At 45.2% G+C, this 25184-nt stretch overlaps 1 protein-coding gene across 1 annotated transcript in view; it reads right to left on the bottom strand.

The window, feature by feature from the left end:
* SMARCD3 (SWI/SNF related BAF chromatin remodeling complex subunit D3) overlaps positions 1-18331 on the bottom strand; it is a 160384-nt gene extending 142053 nt beyond the window's left edge. Inside the window, exon 1 of the mRNA XM_077809554.1 lies at positions 18254-18331. Coding sequence (XP_077665680.1) covers positions 18254-18331 — 78 coding nt within the window. The remainder of the gene's footprint in view (positions 1-18253) is intronic.
* Between the last annotated feature and the right edge of the window lie 6853 nt (positions 18332-25184).

Raw genomic sequence — 25184 nt, 5'->3', positions numbered from 1 at the left:
CTCATTCTTCTCTTCTACAGACTAAACAATCCCAGTTCCCTCAGTCTCTCCTCATAAGTCATGTGTTCCAGACCCCTAATCATTTTTGTTGCCCTTAGCTGGACTCTCTCCAATTTTTTCACATCCTTCTTGTAGTGTGGGGCCCAAAACTGGACACAGTACTCCAGATGAGGTCTCACCAATGTCGAATAGAGGGGAACGATCATGTCCCTTGATTTGCTGGCTATGCCCCTACTTATACGTCCCAAAATGCCAATGGCCTTCTTGGCAACAAGGGCACACTGCTGACTCATATCCAGCTTCTCGTCCACTGTCACCCCTAGGTCCTTTTCCACAGAACTGCTGCCTAGCCATTCGGTCCCTAGTCTGTAGCGGTGCATTGGATTCTTCCATCCTAAGTGCAGGACCCTGCACTTATCCTTATTGAACCTCATCAGATTTCTTTTGGCCCAATCCTCCAATTTGTCTAGGTCCTTCTGTATCCTATCCCTCCCCTCCAGCGTATCTACCACTCCTCCCAGTTTAGTATAATCCGCAAATTTGCTGAGAGTGCAATCCACACCATCCTCCAGATCATTTATGAAGATATTGAACAAAACCGGCCCCAGGACCGACCCTTGGGGCACTCCACTTGATACCGGCTGCCATCTAGAAATGGAGCCATTGATCACTACCCGTTGAGCCCGACAATCTAGCTAACTTTCTACCCACCTTATAGTGCATTCATCCAGCCCATACGTCTTTAACTTGCTGGCAAGAATACTGTGGGAGACCATGTCAAAAGCTTTGCTAAAGTCAAGGAACAATACATCCACTGCTTTCCCTTCATCCACAGAACCAGTAATCTCATCATAGAAGGCGATTAGATTAGTCAGGCATGACCTTCCCTTGGTGAATCCATGCTGACTGTTCCTGATCACTTTCCTCTCGTGTAAGTGCTTCAGGACTGATTCCTTGAGGACCTGCTCCATGATTTTTCCAGGGACTGAGGTGAGGCTGAATGGCCTGTCATTCCCCAGATCCTCCTCCTTCCCTTTTTTAAAAATGGGCACTACATTAGCCTTTTTCCAGTCGTCCGGGACCTCCCCCGATCGCCATGAGTTTTCAAAGATAATGGCCAATGGCTCTGCAATCACAGCCGCCAACTTCTTTAGCACTCTCGGATGCAATGCGTCCGGCCCCATGGACTTGTGCACGTCCAGCTTTTCTAAATAGTCCCGAACCACTTCTTTCCCCACAGGGGGCTGGCCACCTACTCCCCTTGCTGCGTTGCGCAGCGCAGCAGTCTGGGAGCTGACCTTGTTCGTGAAGACAGAGGCAAAAAAAGCATTGAGTACATTAGCTTTTTCCACATCCTCTGTCACTAGGTTGCCTCCCTCATTCAGTAAGGGGCCCACACTTTCCTTGGCTTTCTTCTTATTGCCAACATACGTGAAGAAACCTTTCTTGTTACTCTTAACATCTCTTTCTAGCTGCAGCTCCAGGTGCGATTTGGCCCTCCTGATTTCATTCCTACATGCCCGAGCAGCATTTTTATACTCTTCCCTTGTCATTTGTCCAATCTTCCACTTCTCGTAAGCTTCTTTTTTATGTTTAAGATCCGCAAGGATTTCACTGTTAAGCCAAGCCGGTCGCCTGCCATATTTACTATTCTTTCTACACATCGGGATGTTTTGTCCCTGTAACCTCAATAAGGATTCTTTAAAATACAGCCAGCTCTCCTGGACTCCTTTCCCCCTCATGTTATTCTCCCAGGGGATCCTACCCATCAGTTCCCTGAGGTTGTCAAAGTCTGCTATTCTGAAGTCCAGCGTCCATATTCTGCTGCTCTCCTTTCTTCCCTGTGTCCGGATCCTGAACTCGACCACCTCATGGTCACTGCCTCCCAGGTTCCCATCCACTTTTGCTTCCCCTACTGATTCTTCCCGGTTTGTGAGCAGCAGGTCAAGAAGAGCTCTGCCCCTAGTTGGCTCCTCCAGCACTTGCTCCAGGAAACTGTCCCCTACGCTTTCCAAAAACTTCCTGTATTGTCTGTGCACCACTGTATTGCCACTACATTTCACCCAGTTACCTCTTTATTATTATGAGTAACTTGTGTTTGGCTAAATCAGATCTTTGAAGAGACTTTCAGTCTGTACTTTAAGACATCAAAAGATGGAGATCTACCACCTTTCTGGTAGTGTGTTCCAGTGGTTAATCTCCCTCACTGTGAAAAATCTGTATCGTATTTCTAATTTGAATTTGTCTGGCTTCAGCTTCCAGCCTTGGGTCCTGTTATGCCTTTTTCTGCTAGATTACAGAGTCTTTTAGTGCTCAGTCTTCTCGCCCCATAAAAGTACTTATACTCTATAATCAAGTTACCTCTCAATCTTCTTTTTGATAAAATATACAGATTGAGTTCCTTAAGTCTTTCATTGAAAGGCATTTTCTCCACCCCTCAAATAATTTGTCTCTCTTTTTTGCACCCCCTCCAATTTTTCAACACCCTTTTTTTTATAAATTCATAGATTCCAAGGCCAGATGGGGTAGTCAATTATTTTTTGTCAAGGTCCAAATTTCTTGGTCAAAGTATAGTCAAGGTCTAGACTTCAGAGAAAATAGTACAAAACAACAACAACGATAACAATAAGTAAATAGAAAGATTTTGGGGTCCATTCAAAAGTGTCTGGTGAACCATACTTGGCCCACAGTCCAACTATTGACTACCCCAGTCTAGTCTGACCTCCTGAATAACACAGGCCAAAGAACTTACCCAAAATAATTCCAGTTTGAACTACAGCGTGTCTTTCAAAGAAACACACAGTCTTTATCAGCACTGATTTAATATTTACTTCCAGATCATTGATGAAAATGTCGAATAGCGTCAGATCCAGTACCTATTCCTGAAGAACCCCACTAGAAACACCCACATTTGAAGATGATTCCTTATTCATGATTACTTTTTGAGAGCTATCCATTAGCTAGGTCTTTCTAGTTAATGTGTGCTTTATTAATTTTGTATCATGCAAATTTTTTAACCAGAATGGCTTGAGGTACTAAGTTAAACATCTTACAGAAGTCAAGTGTATGTCATCTCCACACTTAACTTTATCAAACACCTTTATAATCTCAACATGAAATGAAACTGGATTTTTTATTTTCCATAAAATCAAGTTGACTGGCATTAATTTTGTTCCCATCCTTCAGTTCTTTACTGATTGAATCGTGTATCTGCTTTTCCATTATTTTCCCCATGATCCTACTTGCCCTTTTTAAATATTGGCAGAACACCAGTTTCAGAGTGGTAGCCGTGTTAGTCTGTATCAGCAAAAACAACGAGGAGTCCTTGTGGCACCTTAGAGACTAACAAATTTATTTGGGCATAAGCTTTCATGGGCTAAAACCCATTTCATCAGATGCATGCATCAGAACACCAGCACTCTTTCAGTCTTCTGGAATTTCCCCAGTATTCCAAGATTTATTAAGAACTAATATCAGCAGGCCAGGAGTCTCCTCAGCCAGCTCTTTTACGATTCTTGACTGAAAGTTTGATTATTTAACAATGTTTATCCCTAGCAGATGTTGTTCAATATCCTCTTCAGTTACAGATGGACTGGAAAGTACTTCATTTTCCTCATATGACAGAAGTACATCATTCTGTTTCTTTCCCAATGCAGAATATTTTTGAGCACTTCTGCCTTTTTTGCATCATTATTTACAAATTTACCCTCTCCATCTACTAATGGGTATATACAATTGCTTGGATTTCTTTTGTTCCTAATACATTTTAAAAACTTCATCTTATTGTCCTTAACCCTGCCAGGAAGGGAATTTTCCCTTATGCCCTCACCTTCATCAATTTTCTATACTTGATAACTTCTGGTGATTGCTATCTATTTCACCCTTGTTCCCATTTGTAATCTACATTTTTTTTAACTTCTAATTACTGCTTTCAATTCCCCATTGAACCAAAATGGGCTTTTAGCCAAAGTTGCTCTCTTTCTTTCTTGTGGACTCATGGGGTTTTGGCCATCTACTACTAAGCACTTCTTAAAGACCTCCCAATTTTCATTCACTTTTTTCTGCCTAAATTTTTTCTCCCAAGCATAGAATCTTAGACGATTAGGGTTGGAAGAGACCTCAGCAGGCCATCTACTGAAACCCCCTGATCAATGCAGGACCAATCCTAACTAAATCATCCCAGCCAGGGCTTTGTCAAGCCAGACCTTAAAAATCTCTAAGGACGGAGATTCCACCACCTCCCTAGGGAACCCATTCCAGTGCTTCACCACCCTCCTAGTAAAATAGTTTTTCCTAATATCGAACCTAGATCTCCCACACTGCAACTTAAGACTATTGCTCCTTGTTTTGTCACCTGCCACCACTGAGAACAGCCTAGCTCCATCCTCCTTGGAACCCACCTTCACGTAGTTGAAGGCTGCTTTCAAATCCCCCCTCACTCTTCTCTTCCACAGACTAAATAAGCCCAGTTCCCACCAGCTCTCCTCATAAGTCATGCGTCCCAGCCCCTTAATCATTTTCATAGTCCTCCGCTGGACTCTCTCCAATCTGTCCACACCCTTTCTGCAGTGGGGACCCCAAAACTGGACACAACACTCCAGATGTGGCCTCACCAGTGCCAAATAGAGAGGAATAATCACTTCCCTCGATCTGCCGGCAATCATAGAATATCAGGGTTGGAAGAGACCTCAGGAGGTCATCGAGTCCAACCCCCTGCTCAAGGCAGGACCAATCCCCAACTAAATCATCCCAGCCAGGGCTTTCTCAAGCCTGACCTTAAAAACCTCTAAGGTAACCCATTCCAGTGCTTCACCACCCTCCTAGTGAAAAAGTTTTTCCTAATATCCAACCTAAACCTCCCCCACTGAAACTTGAGACCATTACTCCTCATTCTGTCATCAGGTACCACTGAGAACAGACTAGATCCATCCTCTTTGGAACCCCCTTTCAAATAGTTGAATGGGGGGGGGGGTTGATAGTTGCTTTCTTCTCTTCTGCAGACTAAATAATCCCAGTTCCCTCAGTCTCTCCTCATTAGTCATGTGTTCCAGACCCCTAATCATTTTTGTTGCCCTCCGCTGGACTTTCTCCAATTTTTCCACATCCTTCTTGTAGTGTGGGGCCCAAAACTGGACACAGTACTCCAGGTGTGGCTTCACCAATGTTGAATAGAGGGGAATGATCATGTCCCTCGATCTGCTGGCAATGCCCCTACTTATACAGCCCAAAATGCCATTAGCCTTCTTGGCAACAAGGGCACACTGTGACTCATATTCAGCTTCTCATCTACTGTAATCCCTAGGTCCTTTTCTGCAGAACTGCTGCCTAGCCACTCGGTCCCTAGTCTGTAGCAGTGCATGAGATTCTTCCTTCCTAAGTGCAGGACTCTGTACTTGTCCTTGTTGAACCTCATCAGATTTCTTTTGGCCCAATCCTCTAATTTGTCTAGGGCCCTCGGTATCCTATCCCTACCCTCCAGCGTATCTACCTCTCCTCCCAGTTTAGTGTCATCTGCAAACTTGCTGAGGGTGCAATCCTCCAGATCATTAATGAAGATACTGAACAAAACCAGCCCCAGGACCGACCCTTGGGGCACTCTGCTTGATACCGGCTGCCAACTAGACACGGAGTCATTGATCACTACCCGTTGAGCCTGACAATCTAGCCAGCTTTCTATCCACCTTATAGTCCATTCATCCAGCCCATACTTCTTTAACTTGCTGGCAAGAATACTGTGGGAGACCGTATCAAAAGCTTTTCTAAAGTCAAGGAACAACACGTCCACTGCTTTCCCCTCATCCACAGAGCCAGTTATCTCGTCATAGAAGGCAATTAGATTAGTCAGGCATGACTTGCCCTTGGTGAATCCATGCTGACTGTCCCTGATCACTTTCCTCTCCTCTAAGTGCTTCAGAATTGATTCCTTGAGGACCTGCTCCATGATTTTTCCAGGGACTGAGGTGAGGCTGAATGGCCTGTCATTCCCCAGATCCTCCTCCTTCCCTTTTTTAAAGATGGGCACTACATTAGCCTTTTTCCAGTCGTCCGGGACCTCCCCCGATCGCCATGAGTTTTCAAAGATAACAGCCAATGGCTCTGCAATCACACCCGCCAACTCCTTTAGCACTCTAGGGTGCAGCGCATCCGGCCCCATGAACTTGCGCACGTCCAGCTTTTCTAAATAGTCTTGAACCATTTCTTTCTCCACAGAGGGCTGGTCACCTCCTCCCCATGCTGTGCTGCCCAGTGCAGTAGTCTGGGAGCTGACCTTGTTCGTGAAGACAGAGGCAACAAAAGCATTAAATACATTAGCTTTTTCCACATCCTCTGTCACTAAGTTGCCTCCCTCATTCAGTAAGGGGCCCACACTTTCCTTGACCTTCTTTTAGTTGCTAACACACCTGAAGAAACCGTTCTTGCTACATTTAACGTCCCTTGCTAGCTGCAACTCCAAGTGTGATTTGGCCTTCCTGATTTCGCTCCTGCATGCCTGAGCAATATTTTTATACTCCTCCCTGGTCATTTGTCCAGTCTTCCATTTCTTGTAAGCTTCTTTTTTGTGTTTAAGATCAGCAAGGATTTCACTGTTAAACCAAGCTGGTCGCCTGCCATATTTACTATTCTTTCTACACATCGGGATGGTTTGACTATTCCCAATCACCTTCCTCTCTTCCAATCAGTTTTGCTCATAATTTTTCTCAATTTGCCTAGCACATACTCTGAGTTTCTGTTTGTCTAATAACCCAGCACAGGAATTGCCCTAAAGAGCAAAGCAGTGATCCATCAACTCCAATATCCTGTCTCTGAGAATGGCTGAGACCTGATGTTTCAAGGGAAGGTGCAAGAAGCCCTGCATGAGAGATGTGGAATAACTTATTCAAAGGGGAAGTATCTTCATAGCCTCTGCGCGTCTCAGGTTGGCTTATGTTCTGAAGCAAGATGTATATCCCTTGTAAAAAAAATTACACTATTGAATGTAATTTTATATTTTTATTACCTGTGTGACTGTCTAATCCCTTTTAACTTATTATGCTCTTGGGCTCAATGACCTACTGTGGCAGTGAGTTCCACAGGCTAGTTACATGCTGGGAAAAATCATTTACTTTTATCAGTTTTAAACTTATCTTTCAATTTTGTTGACTGTGCCCTTGTACTTATATTATGAGAAAAGGTAAGAAGCTTGCCCGATTTACTTCTCTATACCATTTGTTATCGTTCAGGGGACTGGACTAGATGACCTATTGAGGGCCCTTTCAGTCATACACTTCTATGATTTTATATCATTGTCTCGTCCCCTTTATTTCATTTCCTGCATAAATTAAATAGTCCTCCTCTTTTTATTCTCCGCTGACAGAGAAGTTTCTTCAGGCCTCTAATTGTTATCTCCAGTCTCTGAGCCTCCTCTCTTTCTGCTCTAACTTTTTTTGTAGCTAGGATGACCAAAACCAAACACCATTTTCCAGGTGAGAGCATGCCATTGATTCTGATTGGAATATTTTCTATATTATTCTCCATCCCATGTTTTATGCATGCTAATATTTTGCTATCTTTCTTGGCGGCGGCGGCTGCATATTGGACAGGTCACTGTGGTGTCTAGGCTTTTTTCCTGAAGGGTTCCCTCAGTTAATTTAGAACCCAGCAATGTATGAAGAGTTTTGTGGCAAAATCTGCAGATTAAAAATCAGGGCTCAACTCCTTTTCCAGATAAATAAATTAAACAATACTTCTTTTTGCAAATACAGACTAACACGGCTGCTCCTCTGAAACCTCTCCTTGTATGGATTCTTCTGGCACCACACTCCATTGTTAGCCTTTAGCTAAAAGGAAAACTGACCACTTATTCCCCTTATCATTTATTTACTTATATTGTGGTAGTGCCTAGAGCAGGGGCAGGCAAACTTTTTGGCCTGAGGGCTGCATCGGGTTTCTGAAATTGTATGGAGGGCCGGTTAGGGGAGACTGTGCCTCCCCAAACAGCCAGGCATGGCCCGACCCCCGCCCCCTATCTGACCCCCCGCTTATCGCCCCCGACGGCCCCCCCAGGACTCCTTCCTCATCCAACCCCCCCGTTCCCTGACGGTCCCCTGCCTCATCCACCCCACCCCCGCTCTCGGTCCCCTGACTGCCCCCAGACCCCCCCGCCGCCACATCCAACTCCCCCCTCTCCTTCTTGACTCTCTCCCTGAGACCCCTGCCCCATCCAACCACCCATTCTCCCTGACCGCCCCTGGACCCCTCGCCCCTAACTGCCCCCTGCCCCTAACTGCCCCCCACCCCTAACTGCCCCCCACCACCCCATTCAACTCCCCCTCTCCTTCCTTACTGCCCCCACGGGACCCCTGCCCCCATTCAACCTCCGTTCCCTGCCCTCTGACCACCCCGACCCCTATCCACGCCCCGACCACCCCCTGAACTCCCTTGCCCTCTATCCAACCCCCCCCACCACGTTGCCTGGAGCACCAGTGGCTGGCAGCGCAGCTGCACCAAGACAGGCAGCTGCGCCGTGCAGCACAGAGCACTGGGTCAGGCTGGGCTCTGCAGCCCCACCGCCCAGAGCATTGCGCTGCACGGCGGTGTGGCTGTGGGGAGGGAGGACAGCCTCCCGGGCCAGGAGCTCAGGAGCGGACATGGCCCACGGGCCATTGTTTGCCCACCTCTGGCCTAGAGACTCCGGTCCATTGTGCTAGGTACTGTACAAATGAATGAAACAAAGAGTCCTTGCCCCAGAGCACTGAAAGTTTAATTTTATGACCAGGTTGATAAGCAGACAAATGTGGTGTGGAGGTTGGTCAAGAGGACAAGGTAACAGATGGGTATGTTTGCATAAATTAGCAGTCTCAGTGTCTAGCCAATACTAGACACTAGTAGTGATTAGTAGGCATCATGGCAAAAATAAATTTTAAAGAAGGATTTAAAAGAGGAGAAGGTGGTGGACTTACAAATTTTAACATGGAAAGCTTCCATGCTCAACAGACTGTGTGGGGAAAAGCACAAAGATACTTATGGGAAAAGCAGGTAATCCGAGCTGGTATCAATAACATTGCAAGAAGAAATTTGATTTGACAGCTGGGGGGGACAAATGAGGGACGGGCTTACACAAGAAGACATCATTTGCATTGATGCTGACAAAAAACTTGACAACAGTTAGGCTGCCGGTATGTTGTAGCCACTGCCTATCACTAATATTATTTAATTGTTTCCTTTTACTCCCCCATCTATCTGCATCCATCCTTTGTCTCTTGTCTTAGGCTGACATTATAAACTCCTTGGGGCAGGGACCATCCTGTTGTACTGAGTTGTACAGCACCCAGCACTGTAGGGATCCTGGTCCATGACTAGGACTCCTCAGCACTACAGTTATGCAAATAATAAATAGCCAGAAGACGGTTGTGTTTGAAAAGGTGGAGAAGGGGGACCAGTAAAGGGACACCAGAAAGGAGGGTGAATAGGTCAGAAACACAGGACAGGAAGATAAACCTCTCAGCAGAATTTTGAATTAACATAATGAGGCCTGGGTTGGCAGTGTCAAGGCCAGAAAGGAAGAGATTACAGGAATCAAAGTGCAATGTGACAGTTGCTTTGACAAGAGCTTTGGCAGTATGTAGCAGCCAAAAAAGCTGGATCTTTGAGAGGCTGTACAAGAAGAAGTGGCTAGATTTAGATACTGCCTGTATAGATGGGTTGAAGGAGAAGGTGGAGTCAAAGATGACATGCAGACCATAAAGCTGAATGAGATGAAGGACTGTGGTAGTATTCACAGACAGAAAAAGGGAGAATGGGAAAAGATTATTATTAGCTCAGTTTTGGCCAAGCTGAGCTTAAATAATGGCTGGACACCTTACAAGGAGATGTCAGAAAGATAGCCTGAGAGGCAGGATTGGATAGAGGGAGACAGTTTATCAACAGACAAGTAGATCAGCACAAAGATGGTAATTAAATCTATGCTTATGCATAAGAGCACCTAGAAATAGTATAAAAAGAAAAGGAGTACTTGTGGCACCTTAGAGACTAACGAATTTATTTGAGCATAAGCTTTCGTGAGCTACAGCTCACTTCATCGGATGAATTCAGTGGAAAATACAGTGGGGAGATTTATATACATAGAGAACATGAAACAATGGGTGTTATCATACACACTGTAACCAGAGTGATCACTTAAGGTGAGCTATTACCAGCAGGAGAGTGGCGGGAGGGACCTTTTGTAGTGATAATCAAGGTGGACCATTTCCAGCAGTGTGCAGACAGAAGAAAGGAGAGGAACAAGGATAAAGCCTTGGGAAATGCCCACAGAGAAGGGTGTAAGACATTGAAGACGTTGAAGAAGATATGAGGGAGAGAGAACCATAAGAAGATAGGAGACTGAAAGTTCGAGAAGGACCCTATTTAAAGGCCTTGATATTTGGCTGAGAAGAGGTAATTAGTGAAAGCAATTTGGGTGAAGTGGACAGGGTAGAAGCCAAAGTGTGTGAAAGATGGAAACAAACCTTTCTCATTTGAGAGGATCTGGACATGGAGCATATTTTCAGAGAAGATCAGGTGAATCAAGAGTCTGATAGTTTTAGGGAAACACTGCAAAACTTTCCTCTTCAAAAAAGTCTTTATACCATAGCAAGAATGGTGCCAAACATCAGAGGGGTAGCTGTGTTAGTCTGTATCCACAAAAAACAATGAGGATACTTGGCACCATGCAAGGCACCGAATTTAGCCATACAAAGTGGAAATTCATCAACTTCATGAAAAAACTCACACAGATAGAGACAGACATCATCTTCCTGTCCAAGTGCAAACAGATGGATATCATTAATGGCTATTAGCCAGGATGGGTAAGGAATGGTGTCCCTAGCCTCTGTTTGTCAGAGGGTGGAGATGGATGGCGGGAGAGAGACCACTTAATCATTACCTGTTATGTTCACTCCCTCTGGAGCACCTGGCATTGGCCACTGTCAGCAGACAGGATACTGGGCTGGATGGACCTTTGGTCTGATCCAGTATGGCCGTTCTTATGTTCTTACCAAATGGACTGAAGGTAAAAAATCCATTGCAATCGACATACTACACTGACTATGGTGAGAGACTGTGCCACACACCCTCAAAGAAACTGAGGAACCACCTGATCAGCATCCTGTACAGCAAACAGGAGCAGATCAAGAATGAGCTCTCCAAACTGGAGACTCTCATACAAAACCAGCCTTCCACACAAACTACTGCGTAGCTGGACTTTACAAAAATGAGACAAGCGATTTACAATGCACACTTCACTTCTCTACGGAGAAAAGAGGACAGTAAACTATCTGAATTCCTACATGCCACAGGGGGCTACAACGCTAGTACCCTTAACTCACCTAACAATATTGTTAATCTATCCAACCACATACGTAGCCCGGCAGAAGAGTCTGTCCTACCTCAGGGACTCTCTTTCTGCCCCACCACCCCCACGCACATAATACAGTTCTGCGGTGATCTAGAAGCCTACTTTCGCCGTTTATGACTCAAGGAATATTTTCAACACACCACTGAACCCTGCACTGACCCTCAGGAACCCTCCTACCAACACTACAAAAAGAAGAATTCTGCATGGACTCCTCCTGAAGGTCGAAATGACAGACTGGACTTCTACATAGAGAGCTTCTGCAGACGTTTCACAGGCTAAAATTGTTAACAAACAGCATCACTTGCCCCATAACCTCAGCTGTACAGAACGCAACGCCATCCACAGCCTCAGAAACAACTCTGACATTATAATTAAAGGGGATGACAAAGGAGATGCTGTAGTCATCATGAACAGGTTGGATTATGAACTGGAAGCTTCCAGGCAACTCTCCAACACCACATTCTACAGGCAACTATCCTCCAATCCCACTGAGGAGTACCAAAAGAAACTACACCATCTGCCCAAGAAACTCCCTGCTATAGCACAGGAACCAATCTACACAGACACACCCCTAGAACCATAAACAGAGGTATTCTATCTGCTACCCGAGTTCCATAAACCTGGAACTCCTGGAAACCCCATCATCTCAGGCATTGGCTCTCTTACGGCAGGATTATCTGGCTATTTGGACTCTCTCCTCAAACCCTACACTACCAGCACTCCTAGCTATCTTCGAGACACCACCGACTTCCTCAGGAAACGACAATGCATTGGTGATCTTCCTGAAAACACCATCCTGGCCACCATGGATGTAGAAGCTCTTTACACCAATATTCCACATGAGGATGGACTACAAGCTGTCAGGAACAGTATCCCCGATAATGTCATGGCAAACCTGGTGGCTGAACTTTGTGACTTTGTCCTCACCCACAACTATTTCAGATTTGGGGACAACTTATACCTTCAAGTCAGAGGCACTGCTATGGATACCCACATGGCCCCACAGTATGCCAACATTTTTATGGCTACTTAGAACAACACTTCCTCAGCTCTTGTCCCCTAACACTCCTCCTTTACTTGTGCTACATTGATGACATCTTCATCATATGGACCCACGGGAAGGAGAACCTTGAAGAATTCCACCTGGATTTCAACAATTTCCACCCCACCATCAACCTCAGCCTGGACCAGTCCATACAAGAGATCCACTTCCTGGACACTACAGTGCAAATAAATGATGGTCACATAAACACCACCCTATACTGGAAACCTACTGACCGCTATACTTACCTACATGCCTCCAGCTTCCATCCTGGACACATCATAAGAACATAAGAATGGCCATACTGGGTCAGACAAAAGGTCCATCCAGCCCAGTACCCTGTCTACTGACAGTGGCCAATGCCAGGTGCCCCAGAGGGAGTGAACCTAACAGGTAATGATCTGGTGATCTCTCTCCTGCCATCCATCTCCACCCTCGACAAACAGAGGCTAGGGACACCATTCCTTACCCATCCTGGCTAATAGCCATTAATGGACTTAACCTCCATGAATTTATCCAGTTCTCTTTTAAACCCTATTATAGTCCTAGCCTTCACAACCTCCTCAGGCAAGGAGTTCCACAGGTTGACCGTGTGCTGAGTGAAGAACTTCCTTTTATTTGTTTTAAACCTGCTACCCATTAATTTCATTTGGTGGCCCCTACTTCTTATATTATGGGAACAAGTAAATAACTTTTCCTTATTCACTTTCTCCACACCACTCATGATTTTATAGACCTCTATCATATCCCCCTTAGTCTCCTCTTTTCCAAGCTGAAAAGTCCTAGCCTCTTTAATCTCTCCTCATATGGGACCCATTCCAAAGCCCTCAGCATTTTATTTGCCCTTTTCTGAACCTTTTCTAATGCCAGTATATCTTTTTTGAGATGAGGGGACACATCTGTACGCAGTATTCAAGATGTGGGCGTACCATGGATTTACATAAGGGCAATAAAATATTCTCCGATATCACACGATCCATTGTCTAGCCAAGCCCTAAAATATAACCGCATTTGCTCCAATCCCTCAGACAGAGACAAACACCTACAAGATCTTTACCAAGCATCTTAAAACTACAATACCCACTTGGGGACGTGAGAAAACAGATTGACAGAGCGAGACAGGTATCCAGAAGTCACCTACTACAGGACAGGCCCAACAAGGAAAATAACAGAACATCACTGGCCATCACGTACAGCCCCCAACTAAAACCTCCCCAGCACATCATCAACGATCTACAACCTATTCTGGAAAACGATCTCTCACTCTCACAGATCTTGGGAGGCAGGCCAATCCTTGCTTACAGACAGCCCCCCAACCTGAAGCAAATACTCACCAGCAACTACACACCACACCACAGAAACACTAACCCAGGAACCAATCCCTGTAACAAACCCCATTGCCTACTCTGTCCCCATATCTACTCTAGCGACACCATCATAGGACCCAAGCACATCAGCCACACCATCGGGGCTCATTCACCTGCACACCTACCAATGTGATATATGCCATCATGTGCCAGCAATGCCCCTCTGCCATGTACATTGGCCAAACCAGACAGTCTCTATGTAAAAGAATAAATGGACACAAATCAGACATCAGGAATAGTAACATAGAAAAGCCAGTAGGAGAACACTTCAATCTCCCTGGACATTCAATAACAGATTTAAAAGTAGTCATCCTTCAACAAAAAAAACTTCAAAAACAGTCTTCAAAGAGAAATTGCAGAGCTACAATTCATTTGCAAACTTAACACCATTAATTTGGGCTTGAATACAGACTGGGAGAGGCTGGCTCACTACAAACACAATTTTCCCTCTCTTGGTATTGACACCTCCTCATCAATTATTGGGAGTGGACCACACCCACCCTGACTAAATTGGCCTTGTCAACACTGGTTCTCCACTTGTAAGGTAACTCCCTTCTATTCATGTGCCAGTATATATATTTATGCCAGTATCTGTAATTTTCACTCCATGCATCTGAAGAAGGGGGTTTTTTACCCACGAAACCTTAGGCCCAAATAAATCTGCTAGTCTTTAAGGTGCCATCGGACTCCTCATAGCAAGAATGACATCCAGAGTATCGATATAGAATCATAGAATATCAGGGTTGGAAGGGACCTCAGGAGGCCATCTAGTCCAACCCTCAGCTCAAAGCAGGACCAATCCCCAACTAAATCAACCCAGCCAGGGCTTTGTCAAGCCTGAACTTAAAAATATCTAAGGAAGGAGAGTCCACCACCTCCCTAGGTAACGCATTCCAGTGTTTCACCACCCTCCTAGTGAAAAAGTTTTTCCTAATATCCAACCTAAACTTCCCGCACTGCAACTTGAGACCATTACTCCTTGTTCTGTCATCAGCTACCACTGAGAACAGTCTAGATCCATTCTCTTTGGAACACCCTTTCAGGTAGTTGAAAGCAGCTATCAAATCCCCCCTCATTCTTCTCTTCTGCAGACTAAACAATCCCAGTTCCCTCAGTCTCTCCTCATAAGTCATGTGCTCCAGTCCCCTAATCATTTTTGTTGCCCTCTGCTGGACTCTTTCTACATCCTTCTTGTAGTGTGGGCCCAAACTGAAAACAGTACTCCAGATGAGGCCTCACCAATGTCGAATAGAGGGGAAAGATCACATCCCTCGATCTGCTGGCAATGCCCCTACTTATACAGCCCAAAATGCCATTGGCCTTCTTGGCAACAAGGGCACACTGTTGACTCATATCCAGCTTCTCGTCCCCTGTAACCTCTAGGTCCTTTTCTGCAGAACTGCTGCTGAGCCATTCGGTCCCTAGTCTGTAGCGGTGCATGAGATTCTTCTGTCCTAAGTGCAGGGCTCTGCACTTGTCCTTGCTGAACCTCATCAGATTTCTTTTCGCCCAATCCTCTAATTTGTCTAGCGCCCTCTGTATCCTATCCCCACATACCTCAAACATCCCCCTCAACTAACAAATCAACCAATCAACCTCACCCCAGCAAGAGCTTTTACCCCAAACAGAGAGGAGAGCCACAGACTTCAATAAATCCATTTGGGACTTTCTTATTACTGTTGATTTTACATGAATGGGTCTCAGATACTATGGTGATGATCGATTGCTCAGATAGACAGACAGAGATCACGGCAACAATTGCAAATGGCACATTCAATTATGTGGGCGGAGCAAGGGAGATGGGACAATGGTTGAGGAGGCAGGTAGGGTCAAGGGTTACTTTTTATGATAGGGAAGATTAAGCTGTGCTTATGTTGTAAAGGGAAGAAGCCTGGGGAAAGTGAGAGATTCAAGAGAAGGGCAAGGGAGGAGATGAGAGCGTAGGTGAAGGAGATAAGCAAGCAGGAAGCAATGGGGTCACTCAGGCAGGTCTACAGGTTAGAGGAGAACAGGCAAGAAGCCTCAACTTCATTGATAGAGAGGGGATAAAGGGATGAATAGGGCAGAGGAGGTCCTGTCAGATCTTGAAACCAGGGAAAAGCTGCACTAAAGCAAGTCACGGTGCAAAAGTGTCTACACCAGGGGCTTCCACAACTATAGCTACACAGTCTGATGGCTGAAATCCCAGTGCAGAAAAGGAAATAATTTCCTTATACCCTTCTTTGACAAACTACATCAAAGGCTCTTTGAAAGTCCTAACAAACAATGGAAATCAGTTCCCTTGTAACCACCATTTTGTCAACATCCTCAAAAATTTCAAACATTGAAGAGACTTTCTCCTTTACAGAAGCCAATTTTTCTCTATCACACCATGTCCACATACGTGTTTTATAATAACCATTTCAGCCAAACAGGTATCCCTAATCCTCTGACTGACAGAAGCTGTGACTGTATGACAGTGGATGGATCACTGGACAATTGCCCTGTTCTACTAATTCCCTCTGAAGCCTCTGGCATCAGCCACTGTCAGAGACAGAATACTGGGCTAGATGGACCGTTAGTCTGACTCAGTGTGGCCATTCTTATGTTCTTTAATCTTCCTAGTACCATAGAAAAGTGAATTAGTCTGGAATTACAAAAAGAAACCTTGGAAACTGTAAAAAAACAAAAAAACAAAAAAAAAAACCACACCCCATGTGTCCATCCACCCGCCTGCCTTCCACCAGACCATCCCGGCATTCTCATCCACACCCAGATGCACACCCACCCATCCACACCCACCCATCCACCGCCAGGCCACCCTGCAAGCCTGCCACACGCTACCAAGTCACACCCATGTGCCCATCCACACACCCATCTGCTGCCAGGCCACTCCTGAGTGACAGACTGTGAGCTCACCAGGCTGCCCCCACAGGCCAATGCACCTGCGACCAGGCCACCCCATATGCCTGATTATCCATCCCCAGGCTGTCATAGAATCATAGAATATCAGGGTTGGAAGGGACCTCAGGAGGTCATCTAGTCCAACCCCCTGCTCAAAGCAGGACCAATCCCCAACTAAATCATCCCCAGCCATCTGCTTCCAGGCCACCCCCAGATGATTCCCTGCCTGCTGCCAGGCTGCTCCCACCTGCCAGGCCACCCACGCATGTCCACCCACCCCAAGTATTCCCACCCACCTACCTACCACCAGGCCACACCTGCATGTCTGCCAACTGCCATACCACCCCCGCATGCCTGCACATCTGAAACCCAGATGCCCCTGCCCACATGCCCGCTCACTACCCCACACCACCAGGCCACACCTGCATGTCCACCCACACATGCACTGCCAAGCCACTCCACAGGCCAGCCCAATATATCAGGTGTATTCTCACAATATATTCCTTAACTAGTTCTGTAGGACACAAGTACAATGGTCACCATCTCTCAGTTCTTACACAAACAGCATACCACTTCAATGTCCCTAGCCTTGCAGATCTCACTGTATCTAATGTTTGTAAATTACAAATTACACTCTAAACAGCCAGGATTGGCATGTCCTGAATTATGGAGACACTTAGGGAATCTGAAAAGTGAGCGCTTAAGATTCCTGTGATCTTGATATAGAAGCCCTCAGCTGATGTCTTGGAAATGTCATAGCAGGGAGACCTCAAAAGAGAAAGTTCACATGATCACTGAAATTCATTCAGCATTTGTACTCCTACGACTTTCCAGTACTCTGATGTTTGCTAAATTTAAAGTCTCCTTAAGAAATCCCAATGTCATAAGCTGTGATTGTTCTCAATCACTGGCAGGAACATCTGCAGAACATGTTCTCCAATAATGGTGGGATAGGGGCTTGCAATTCCCCATAAATGGAGAGCTTGAGTGTCAGGAGGTCTCCAAACACTGTAGTAATCTTATAAAGATTTAATGATTCCTTAAAGCATAGCACCCAAACCATCTAAGATTCCCTAACCAATGAGTGCCTATGGACTGCTAAGGACCTGCAGAGCTAATCTCTTAGAACCCCTCAAAGCCACCTGTTAGGTAGCCAGAAGATAGAGAAGAGCTAAGTATAAGACAAGTACCAGAGGCAGCACCATTCAAAGCTTTACTGGGCTTTCATCAGAATTAAAAAACAGACAACACACAAAAGTTTGACAACAGAACCAAGTGCCTAATGAGCCCATTAGGGTCAGAACCAGTTCAAACCCTGCACTGTGATCAGGTTCAAAAGCAAACCATTCACCATTCATGGAGAGTCAAGAGCAGAAATTGCAGCACACATTCCCCCAAACCCAACCCTGTTTTATCAATGACTCCGTGCATGTTCTGGGGGCTTCACAGATCTCTGTGTTCTAGTATATGGCATTTCGCCGAAGCCCCCAGAAGATATTGTAGGGGCTGCTTTCAGCCCACCACAGAGCCTCCAGTCTCCACTCACTCCTCTATTCAGACCAAGCCAGCTCACTAACTTTCCCGACTCACCACCCCATGGACCAGAAACTCAAAAAGTTTGCTTTTCGTAGCTTTGCGAGCCCCTCCTGTAACTTCATCTGTAGCCATCAGGGTCTGCTCAGCCTCTCTCACTCTCTCTCTTCCTCTTTCTTTCCCTTTTCTGCCTTTTTCTCCAACTCTCCCCTCTGAGTCCTGCTGGGCTCTCACACTTCTAATAGAGCTGAGTGGGGAGGGGGCCCCTTCAGGGCTTTCCTGACGGCCCACTCACGCTAATCCTCAGCTGCTGCATTCCTCAACTGATAAGCCAGAAATAGTTTGTGCTGCCGGGTTCTCTGTGTTTACTCTGCAGGGACAGAAAATCCAGCTTTTTAAACCTCTCTGTCCAAACAACAGAGATAAGCAGGAGGCAAACTGAAAACACGTCTGAGCTTTTTAGTAGCAGTACGGCAACCTCTCCTCCTCAGCATGAGGGGATGGCAGATTCTGAGCAATGGGATGGGGGGGCAGGGCTTCGGCAATGACATGAAACTCAGTCCTCACAGAGAGATTTTTCCAGTTGGAAAATGCACCAAGCAAGCAGTGAGAAACAATGGCTTTCCCCTGCTCCCACTACTCCTCCTGCACTGTATTTCCAGGCCTTTTCCCCAGAGACCTGGCAGGCAGCACACACAAACATTCACTGGCAGCATTTCCAGCAAATGAGACTGAGAACTAAGCCCTTTAGACAAGAAAGAGAAATAGCAGGAGAGAGAGAGCTGGGAAGAGTGAGTGTGTGTGTGTGTGAGAAAGAGTGTGAGAACGTGCGTGTGTGTGTGTGTGATAGAGAGAGACAGAACAGAAAAAGGACACAGAGAAGGGGAGTCTGTGAAAAAAGGAGTGGATGTAGCATAGAGCTAGTGACTGAGGCATGCTGCTTGATTTGCTGCTCCCCTTCTACAATGCCCCCATAACCTTGCCAGGGTGACCTGCCCTTATTCTTACATACTAGAGTGACAGACACCTCAAAGGTGATTGATGGGCACAAACAATAACACCATGCGTGCCATTAAGCATAAATATCAAGCCAGGTGTAACAAAAAGCCTAATGTAAACAAGAAAGCATGTCTTCCCCAGGAAATAAAAGCTGCATACTATGGGAAACATGGAGTATACCTGCCACGCCCAGTTAAGTGAAAAAAAAGAGATGGGTAAAGTAAAAAGACATTGACTATGGATTTTACATATGTATGCAGTGTTGTTGTAGCCATATCAACTCCAGGGCATTAGAGTGACAAGGTGGCTGAGGTAATATAGATTTTACAGCCCATTTCATACTGCAGATGCCCTAAGACTTCACCCAGCAAATGAGTTAGACACTGGCAATTCAGCGACTGTAGACAGACATAGCAGCCATTCCCTACTCAGCAGGGCTGGCTCTTCCATAATGGTAGAATGGACAGTGGTGGCCTGGGGCAGCAATCTGCTTACTGACTGCTTCTTGCATGTCTGCAGCTTGTGAAGGGTTGACATTTTGCTGTTTGCCTACCACAGCAATACAGGAGATGTTGCCAGGTTACAAGAGGGGTTTATCCTATTCTTCAGCTGGAGATTCTTGTTTAGGGGCTAAGAATTGTCTGGTCAGACTATGAGCAGGGAAATGACCTGATCTCAAATATATCACTGCCTAGACCATTGTACTGAGAACCAAACCCACAGAGGAAATACTGGTTTCAGAGTAACAGCCGTGTTAGTCTGTATTCGCAAAAAGAAAAGGAGTACTTGTGGCACCTTAGAGACTAACTAATTTATCTGAGCATAAGCTTTCGTGAGCTACAGCTCACTTCATCGGCTGCATTTCATCGGAACTTTCCACAGTATGCATCCGATGAAGTGAGCTGTAGCTCATGAAAGCTTATGCTCAAATAAATTGGTTAGTCTCTAAGGTGCCATAAGTACTCCTTTTCTTTTTAGAGGAAATACTGAGTAAGCTGGAACTGAGCAGCAAGTCACAGGCATCTCTGGGTTAATGTATCAATTCCCCAAATCCCTCAGGCCCTCACATACAGGGGAAATAGGACTTCTTAACTCTTCAGCGTGGCCCTAACCCAAGCACTAGTACCCAGGGATCTCTGCAGGAATATCAGAAATGCTAGGAAGATGGGATCAACTAGCTCTCTCAGAAGGAACCTGCCCAGCAGACCAGCATGTCTTCATCCAGCAGATCACCCATTCCTGAGATATTGTCTGTGGCTTAGACAAAACACACCCGTGATCTGGTTTCAGACAACTGTGTGTCTCCTCCATTTTTGGTGAGGCAGCATCTGGCTTGTATCTCTTCAGTCTCATCTCCCTTTCAGGTCCCAAAAGCATACTGAAATGCATGGGCCATCCTTTCTAGCCCTTTGTCTAGCCCTTTGTGGTAGCACAACAAACACTGCCAAGTCCTCATCACAAAACACATCCATCTCTGGTTGCTGCCATCTTTGGGGAAATCACCAACTTCAGTAGCAATAGGATTATTGAAACATCTCTCTCTAAAGGTATTCCCATTATTTCTAATTTGGATCCCAATTAGTGCCCATTTTATTAATCACTATACCAATAACTAACACAGTGTTAATTAACCAAATCCAGACTGGATGCCTTCCTGTAAGATACATTAGCTAACGAGTGACTGGACTCAATGCAGGGGTAATAGGGTGAAATATACTGGTCTGTGCTACCCAGGAGGTCAGACTATATGATCTAACGGTCCCTTGTGGCCTTAAACTCTATGAATCTATTAACAATTCCAGCCTCAGAGAGATAACAATATGAAATAGATATAAAAATCTCCTAATTCATTCCCATCTTCTGTATGATTGGATGGGAGCTATAATAAATAACCCTTCTAATATAGTTTCCCCCTTATATAATCAAATATATCTAAACAAAAAAGATAAATACATCATTTACACAGACAGACACACAAATATACAGGCAGATACAAAGGCTCAACACACACAGAGGATATTAAAACTGCTGTCACTCAGCCACACGGCAAGACATGAGGTTGCAAAGACACAGCTCTCCAGAATCAGCCTAGCTGATGTAAGAAAAGACATTTATTGTCTAGCTCCTCTGTTTCAGGTGTTTATAGCACTCCCACAAGTTTATGATAGACCTTCATCCCAATGCCACAAAAAGCAGAACCTCATCCAAATCTATTTATCATAAACGCACCCCCATCCCTACTCAGCCCCCGTCACTGTAGTATTTGAGCAATGAATGTGTGAAAGGAGTGTCTTGTAGTGTAGGGCTACGCCTTGCCTCAGCCAGTGCTGGCTGCTGCAGCAGTCAAAACAGGAATCCCCCTTAATGTCCCCCCATCTCTCCTTCAGTCACTGAAGCACCAACAGCACCAAATGGCAACGGCTTTTCTCCCAGCAGTGCAGGCAGGGAGAGCCAGGGAGCAGGAGCTAGTGGTCCCACAGCTGGAGCACAAAGGCAGCCTGGGCCCCTGACCTGTGGTGAGCCTGGAGCCGGGATGTGCTGTACACATTCCTTCCCAGCAGGACGCTGCCTGTGAGCACTGGGGTCCCTGGAGCAGATGAGAGCCAGCAGAAGGAAGTGAGCATGCTCAGTGAGCAAACTCTCTGTGTGAAGGTCAGCCCCTGGCCTAGCTGCAGGACTCAAAAGGCAGCAGCTGGAGGGAGGGAGAGAAGGAGGGTGAGGAAGGATGGACTAGGAAAGTTAACTCCTTCTGTCCCAGAAAACATGGCTTGTGCACCTCACAATGACCTACTCTCATAGCACACACCAACCCCCTGAGAATGCCCTGAGTGTCCCTATTCCCACAGAGTGGGACCCACAGGAGGCAGCGCAGGGTCTCAGTGCCCAGGAACAAGGAAACCATTCACGCTCAGGCAGAAACTGGAGACCTGGAGTGTTCTCTGTGGAGGCCTTGACAGAGACAGAGAGAAAGCTGCAGTACTCTGGTGGGGAGAGGGAGGGAGAAGGAGCTCACAGCCTTATCTGTGGGAGGGGGAGAAGGGAGATCTCCATCCCCATAGCATTCTCTAAAGGGGGGAAGAGACCCTCCTCCCCCAGTGTTCACTGTGGGATACAGGGAGAGACCTGTCTTGCCTGGGGGACACATGGAGATCAAACAAGCTTTGCACCCACCTTGTTTTCCTGTTCCTTTTACTAATCGCTTTTTGGCCCCTACGTGAAAGCATTTTAGTAGTCTGAGGAACAGTAACAGAGACACCTCATTCCCTCCATCCTCCTTCCCTGGGCCCAGTCTTTCCTAGAGTCATAAGTCCCCAGACCTGGGCCTTTCTTACCTAAAATATAGATATAAAGCAGAATCTGGGATATTTTAAGGACATTTTGACACGCTTATTTAGAACTGGATGTGACAAATCCACTCAGGAGCAGTCTGAAAAACACTCGCTATAGACAGGTTTCAGAGTAGCAGCCGTGTTAGTCTGTATTTGCAAAAAGAAAAGGAGTACTTGTGGCATTTTTTAGAGACTAATCAATTTATCTGAGCATAAGCTTTCGTGAGCTACAGCTCACTTCATCGGATGCATGCAGTGGAAAATACAGTGAGGAGATTTATGTACACACAGACCATGAAAAAATGTGTGTTTATCATACACATTGTAAGGAGAGTGATCACTTAAGATGAGCTATTACTTAGGCTTGAATAGAGACTGGGAGTGGTTGAGTCATTATACAAAGTAAAACTATTTCCCCTTGTTTATTCCCCCCCTCCCATCCCGCCACTGTTCCTCAGACGTTCTTGTTAACTCCTGAAAATGTGCTGGAAATGGCCCACCTTGATTATCACTTCAAAAGGTTTTCTCTCCCCCCACCCCACTCTCCTGCTGGTAATAGCTCATCTTAAGTGATCACTCTCCTTACAATGTGTATGATAAACACCCATTTTTTCATGGTCTGCGTGTACATAAATCTCCTCACTGTATTTTCCACTGCATGCATCCGATGAAGTGAGCTGTAGCTCACGAAAGCTTATGCTCAAATAAATTGGTTAGTCTCTAAGGTGCCACAAGTACTCCTTTTCCCTTTACTCGCTATAGAATTTAAGCTTTCGTTAAAAACAAAACAAAAGTTTAGTCCTTATGGTTATGAAAGAACCTTCCGGATGTGACCACAACGCAACACTGTCTGCCTGAGTCTGCAGACAGGAACACAGGACGTACAGTATCAGATCAGACTGGTGGCACATGTAATTCAATATTCCATTTCCACCAGTCTCAGATGCTTAAGAGGAAGGTATCCATTATGGCTTTTGTTTTGGGGTTTTGTTTGCAGTTATGGAATAACCTCACAAGTTAAAGTTGTTCTTAATCCAGTTTGTGGTTGGTTTATTTATTATGCCCTAAAGCAGAAAGGGATTAGATCTCTATATACATTTTTACCCTAATTTAACTAATTATTCTCATTCATTCTAATAATCCCCCCCAAAAAATTAAAGATAAATTAAAAGAAAGTCAAACCCTCAAAAGTTAGGTAACACCATAAGAATGGCCATACTGGGTCAGACCAATGATCCATCTAACCCAGTATCTTGTCTTCTCACTGTGGCCAATGGCAGGTGCTTCACAGGGAATGAACAGACCAGGCAATCATGGAGTGATCCGTCACCTGTCGTCCACTCCCAGCTTCTAGAAGTCAGAGGCTACAGCCAGCCAGAGCATGGGGTTGCATCCCTGACCATTTAAGCTAATAGCTATTGATGGACCTATCATCCATGAATTTATCTCATTCTTTGTGAACCCCATTATAGTTTTGGCCCTCACAACATCCCCTGGCAATGAGTTCCACAGGTTGAATGCGCATTGTGTGAATTCCTTTTGTTTTAACATTCCTTTTGTTTTAAACCTGCTGCCTATTAATTTCATTTGGTGATCCCTAGTTCTTACCTTATGAGAAGAAGTAAATAACACCTCCTTAGTCACTTTCTCCACACCATTCAAGTTTTTATAGATATCTGTCATATTTCCCCCCTTAGTCATCCCTTTTCCAAGATGAAAAATCCCAGTCTTTTAAATCTCTCCTCATAGGGAAGCTGTTTCATACCCTTAATCATTTTTGTTGCCCTTCTCTTGTATCTTTTTTGAGATGAGGTGACCAGAACTGCATGCAGTATTCAAGCTGTGGATGTACCATTGGTATATATCATGGTAGTATGATATTTTCTGTCTTACTGTATTATCTATACCTTTCCTAATGGTTGCTAACATTGTTAGCTTTTTTGACTGCCTCTGCACATTAAGTGAATGTTTTCATAGAACTAACCACAAAGACTCCACAATGGGTTTCTTGAGTGGTAACAGCTAATTTAGATCCCATCATTTTGTATGTATGGCTTTTATTATGTTTTCCAATGTGCATTATTTTGCATTTATCAGCACTGAATTTCATCTGCCATTTTGTTGCCCAGTCACCCAGTTTTCTGAGATCCCTTTGTAACTCTTCACAGTCTGCTTTGGACTTAACTATCTTGTATAATTTTGTATGTCTGCAAATTTTGCTACCTCAGTGTTTAGGCCTTTTTCCAGATCATTTATGAATATGGACACCACTCTCTCACCATTATGAAAATTGATCTTTTATTCTTACCCTTTGTTTCCTGTCTTTTAACCAGCTACTGACCATGAGAGCACTGTCTCTCTTATCCCATGACTGCATACTAAGAGTCTTCCGTGAGGGACCTTGTCAAAGGCTTTCTTAAAGTTCAGGTACACTATATCCACTGGATCACCTTCTACACATTTGTTGACCCCCTCAAATAATTCTAATACAGTGATTTTCAACCTTTTTTCATTTGCAGACCCCTAAAAAATGTCAAAGGGAGATGTGGACCCCTCTGGCAATCTTAGATAGTCTGCGAAGCTGCAGAGGGCCACGGACCACAGGTTGAAAACCACTGCTCTATGGTAATGACAACCTTTCACAGGCCCCTTAGACGTAG

This window comes from Eretmochelys imbricata, chromosome 2 (genome assembly GCF_965152235.1).
Source record: "Eretmochelys imbricata isolate rEreImb1 chromosome 2, rEreImb1.hap1, whole genome shotgun sequence".
NCBI classification, from domain to species: domain Eukaryota; kingdom Metazoa; phylum Chordata; order Testudines; family Cheloniidae; genus Eretmochelys; species Eretmochelys imbricata.
This window is presented reverse-complemented; position numbering and strand designations above follow the sequence as displayed.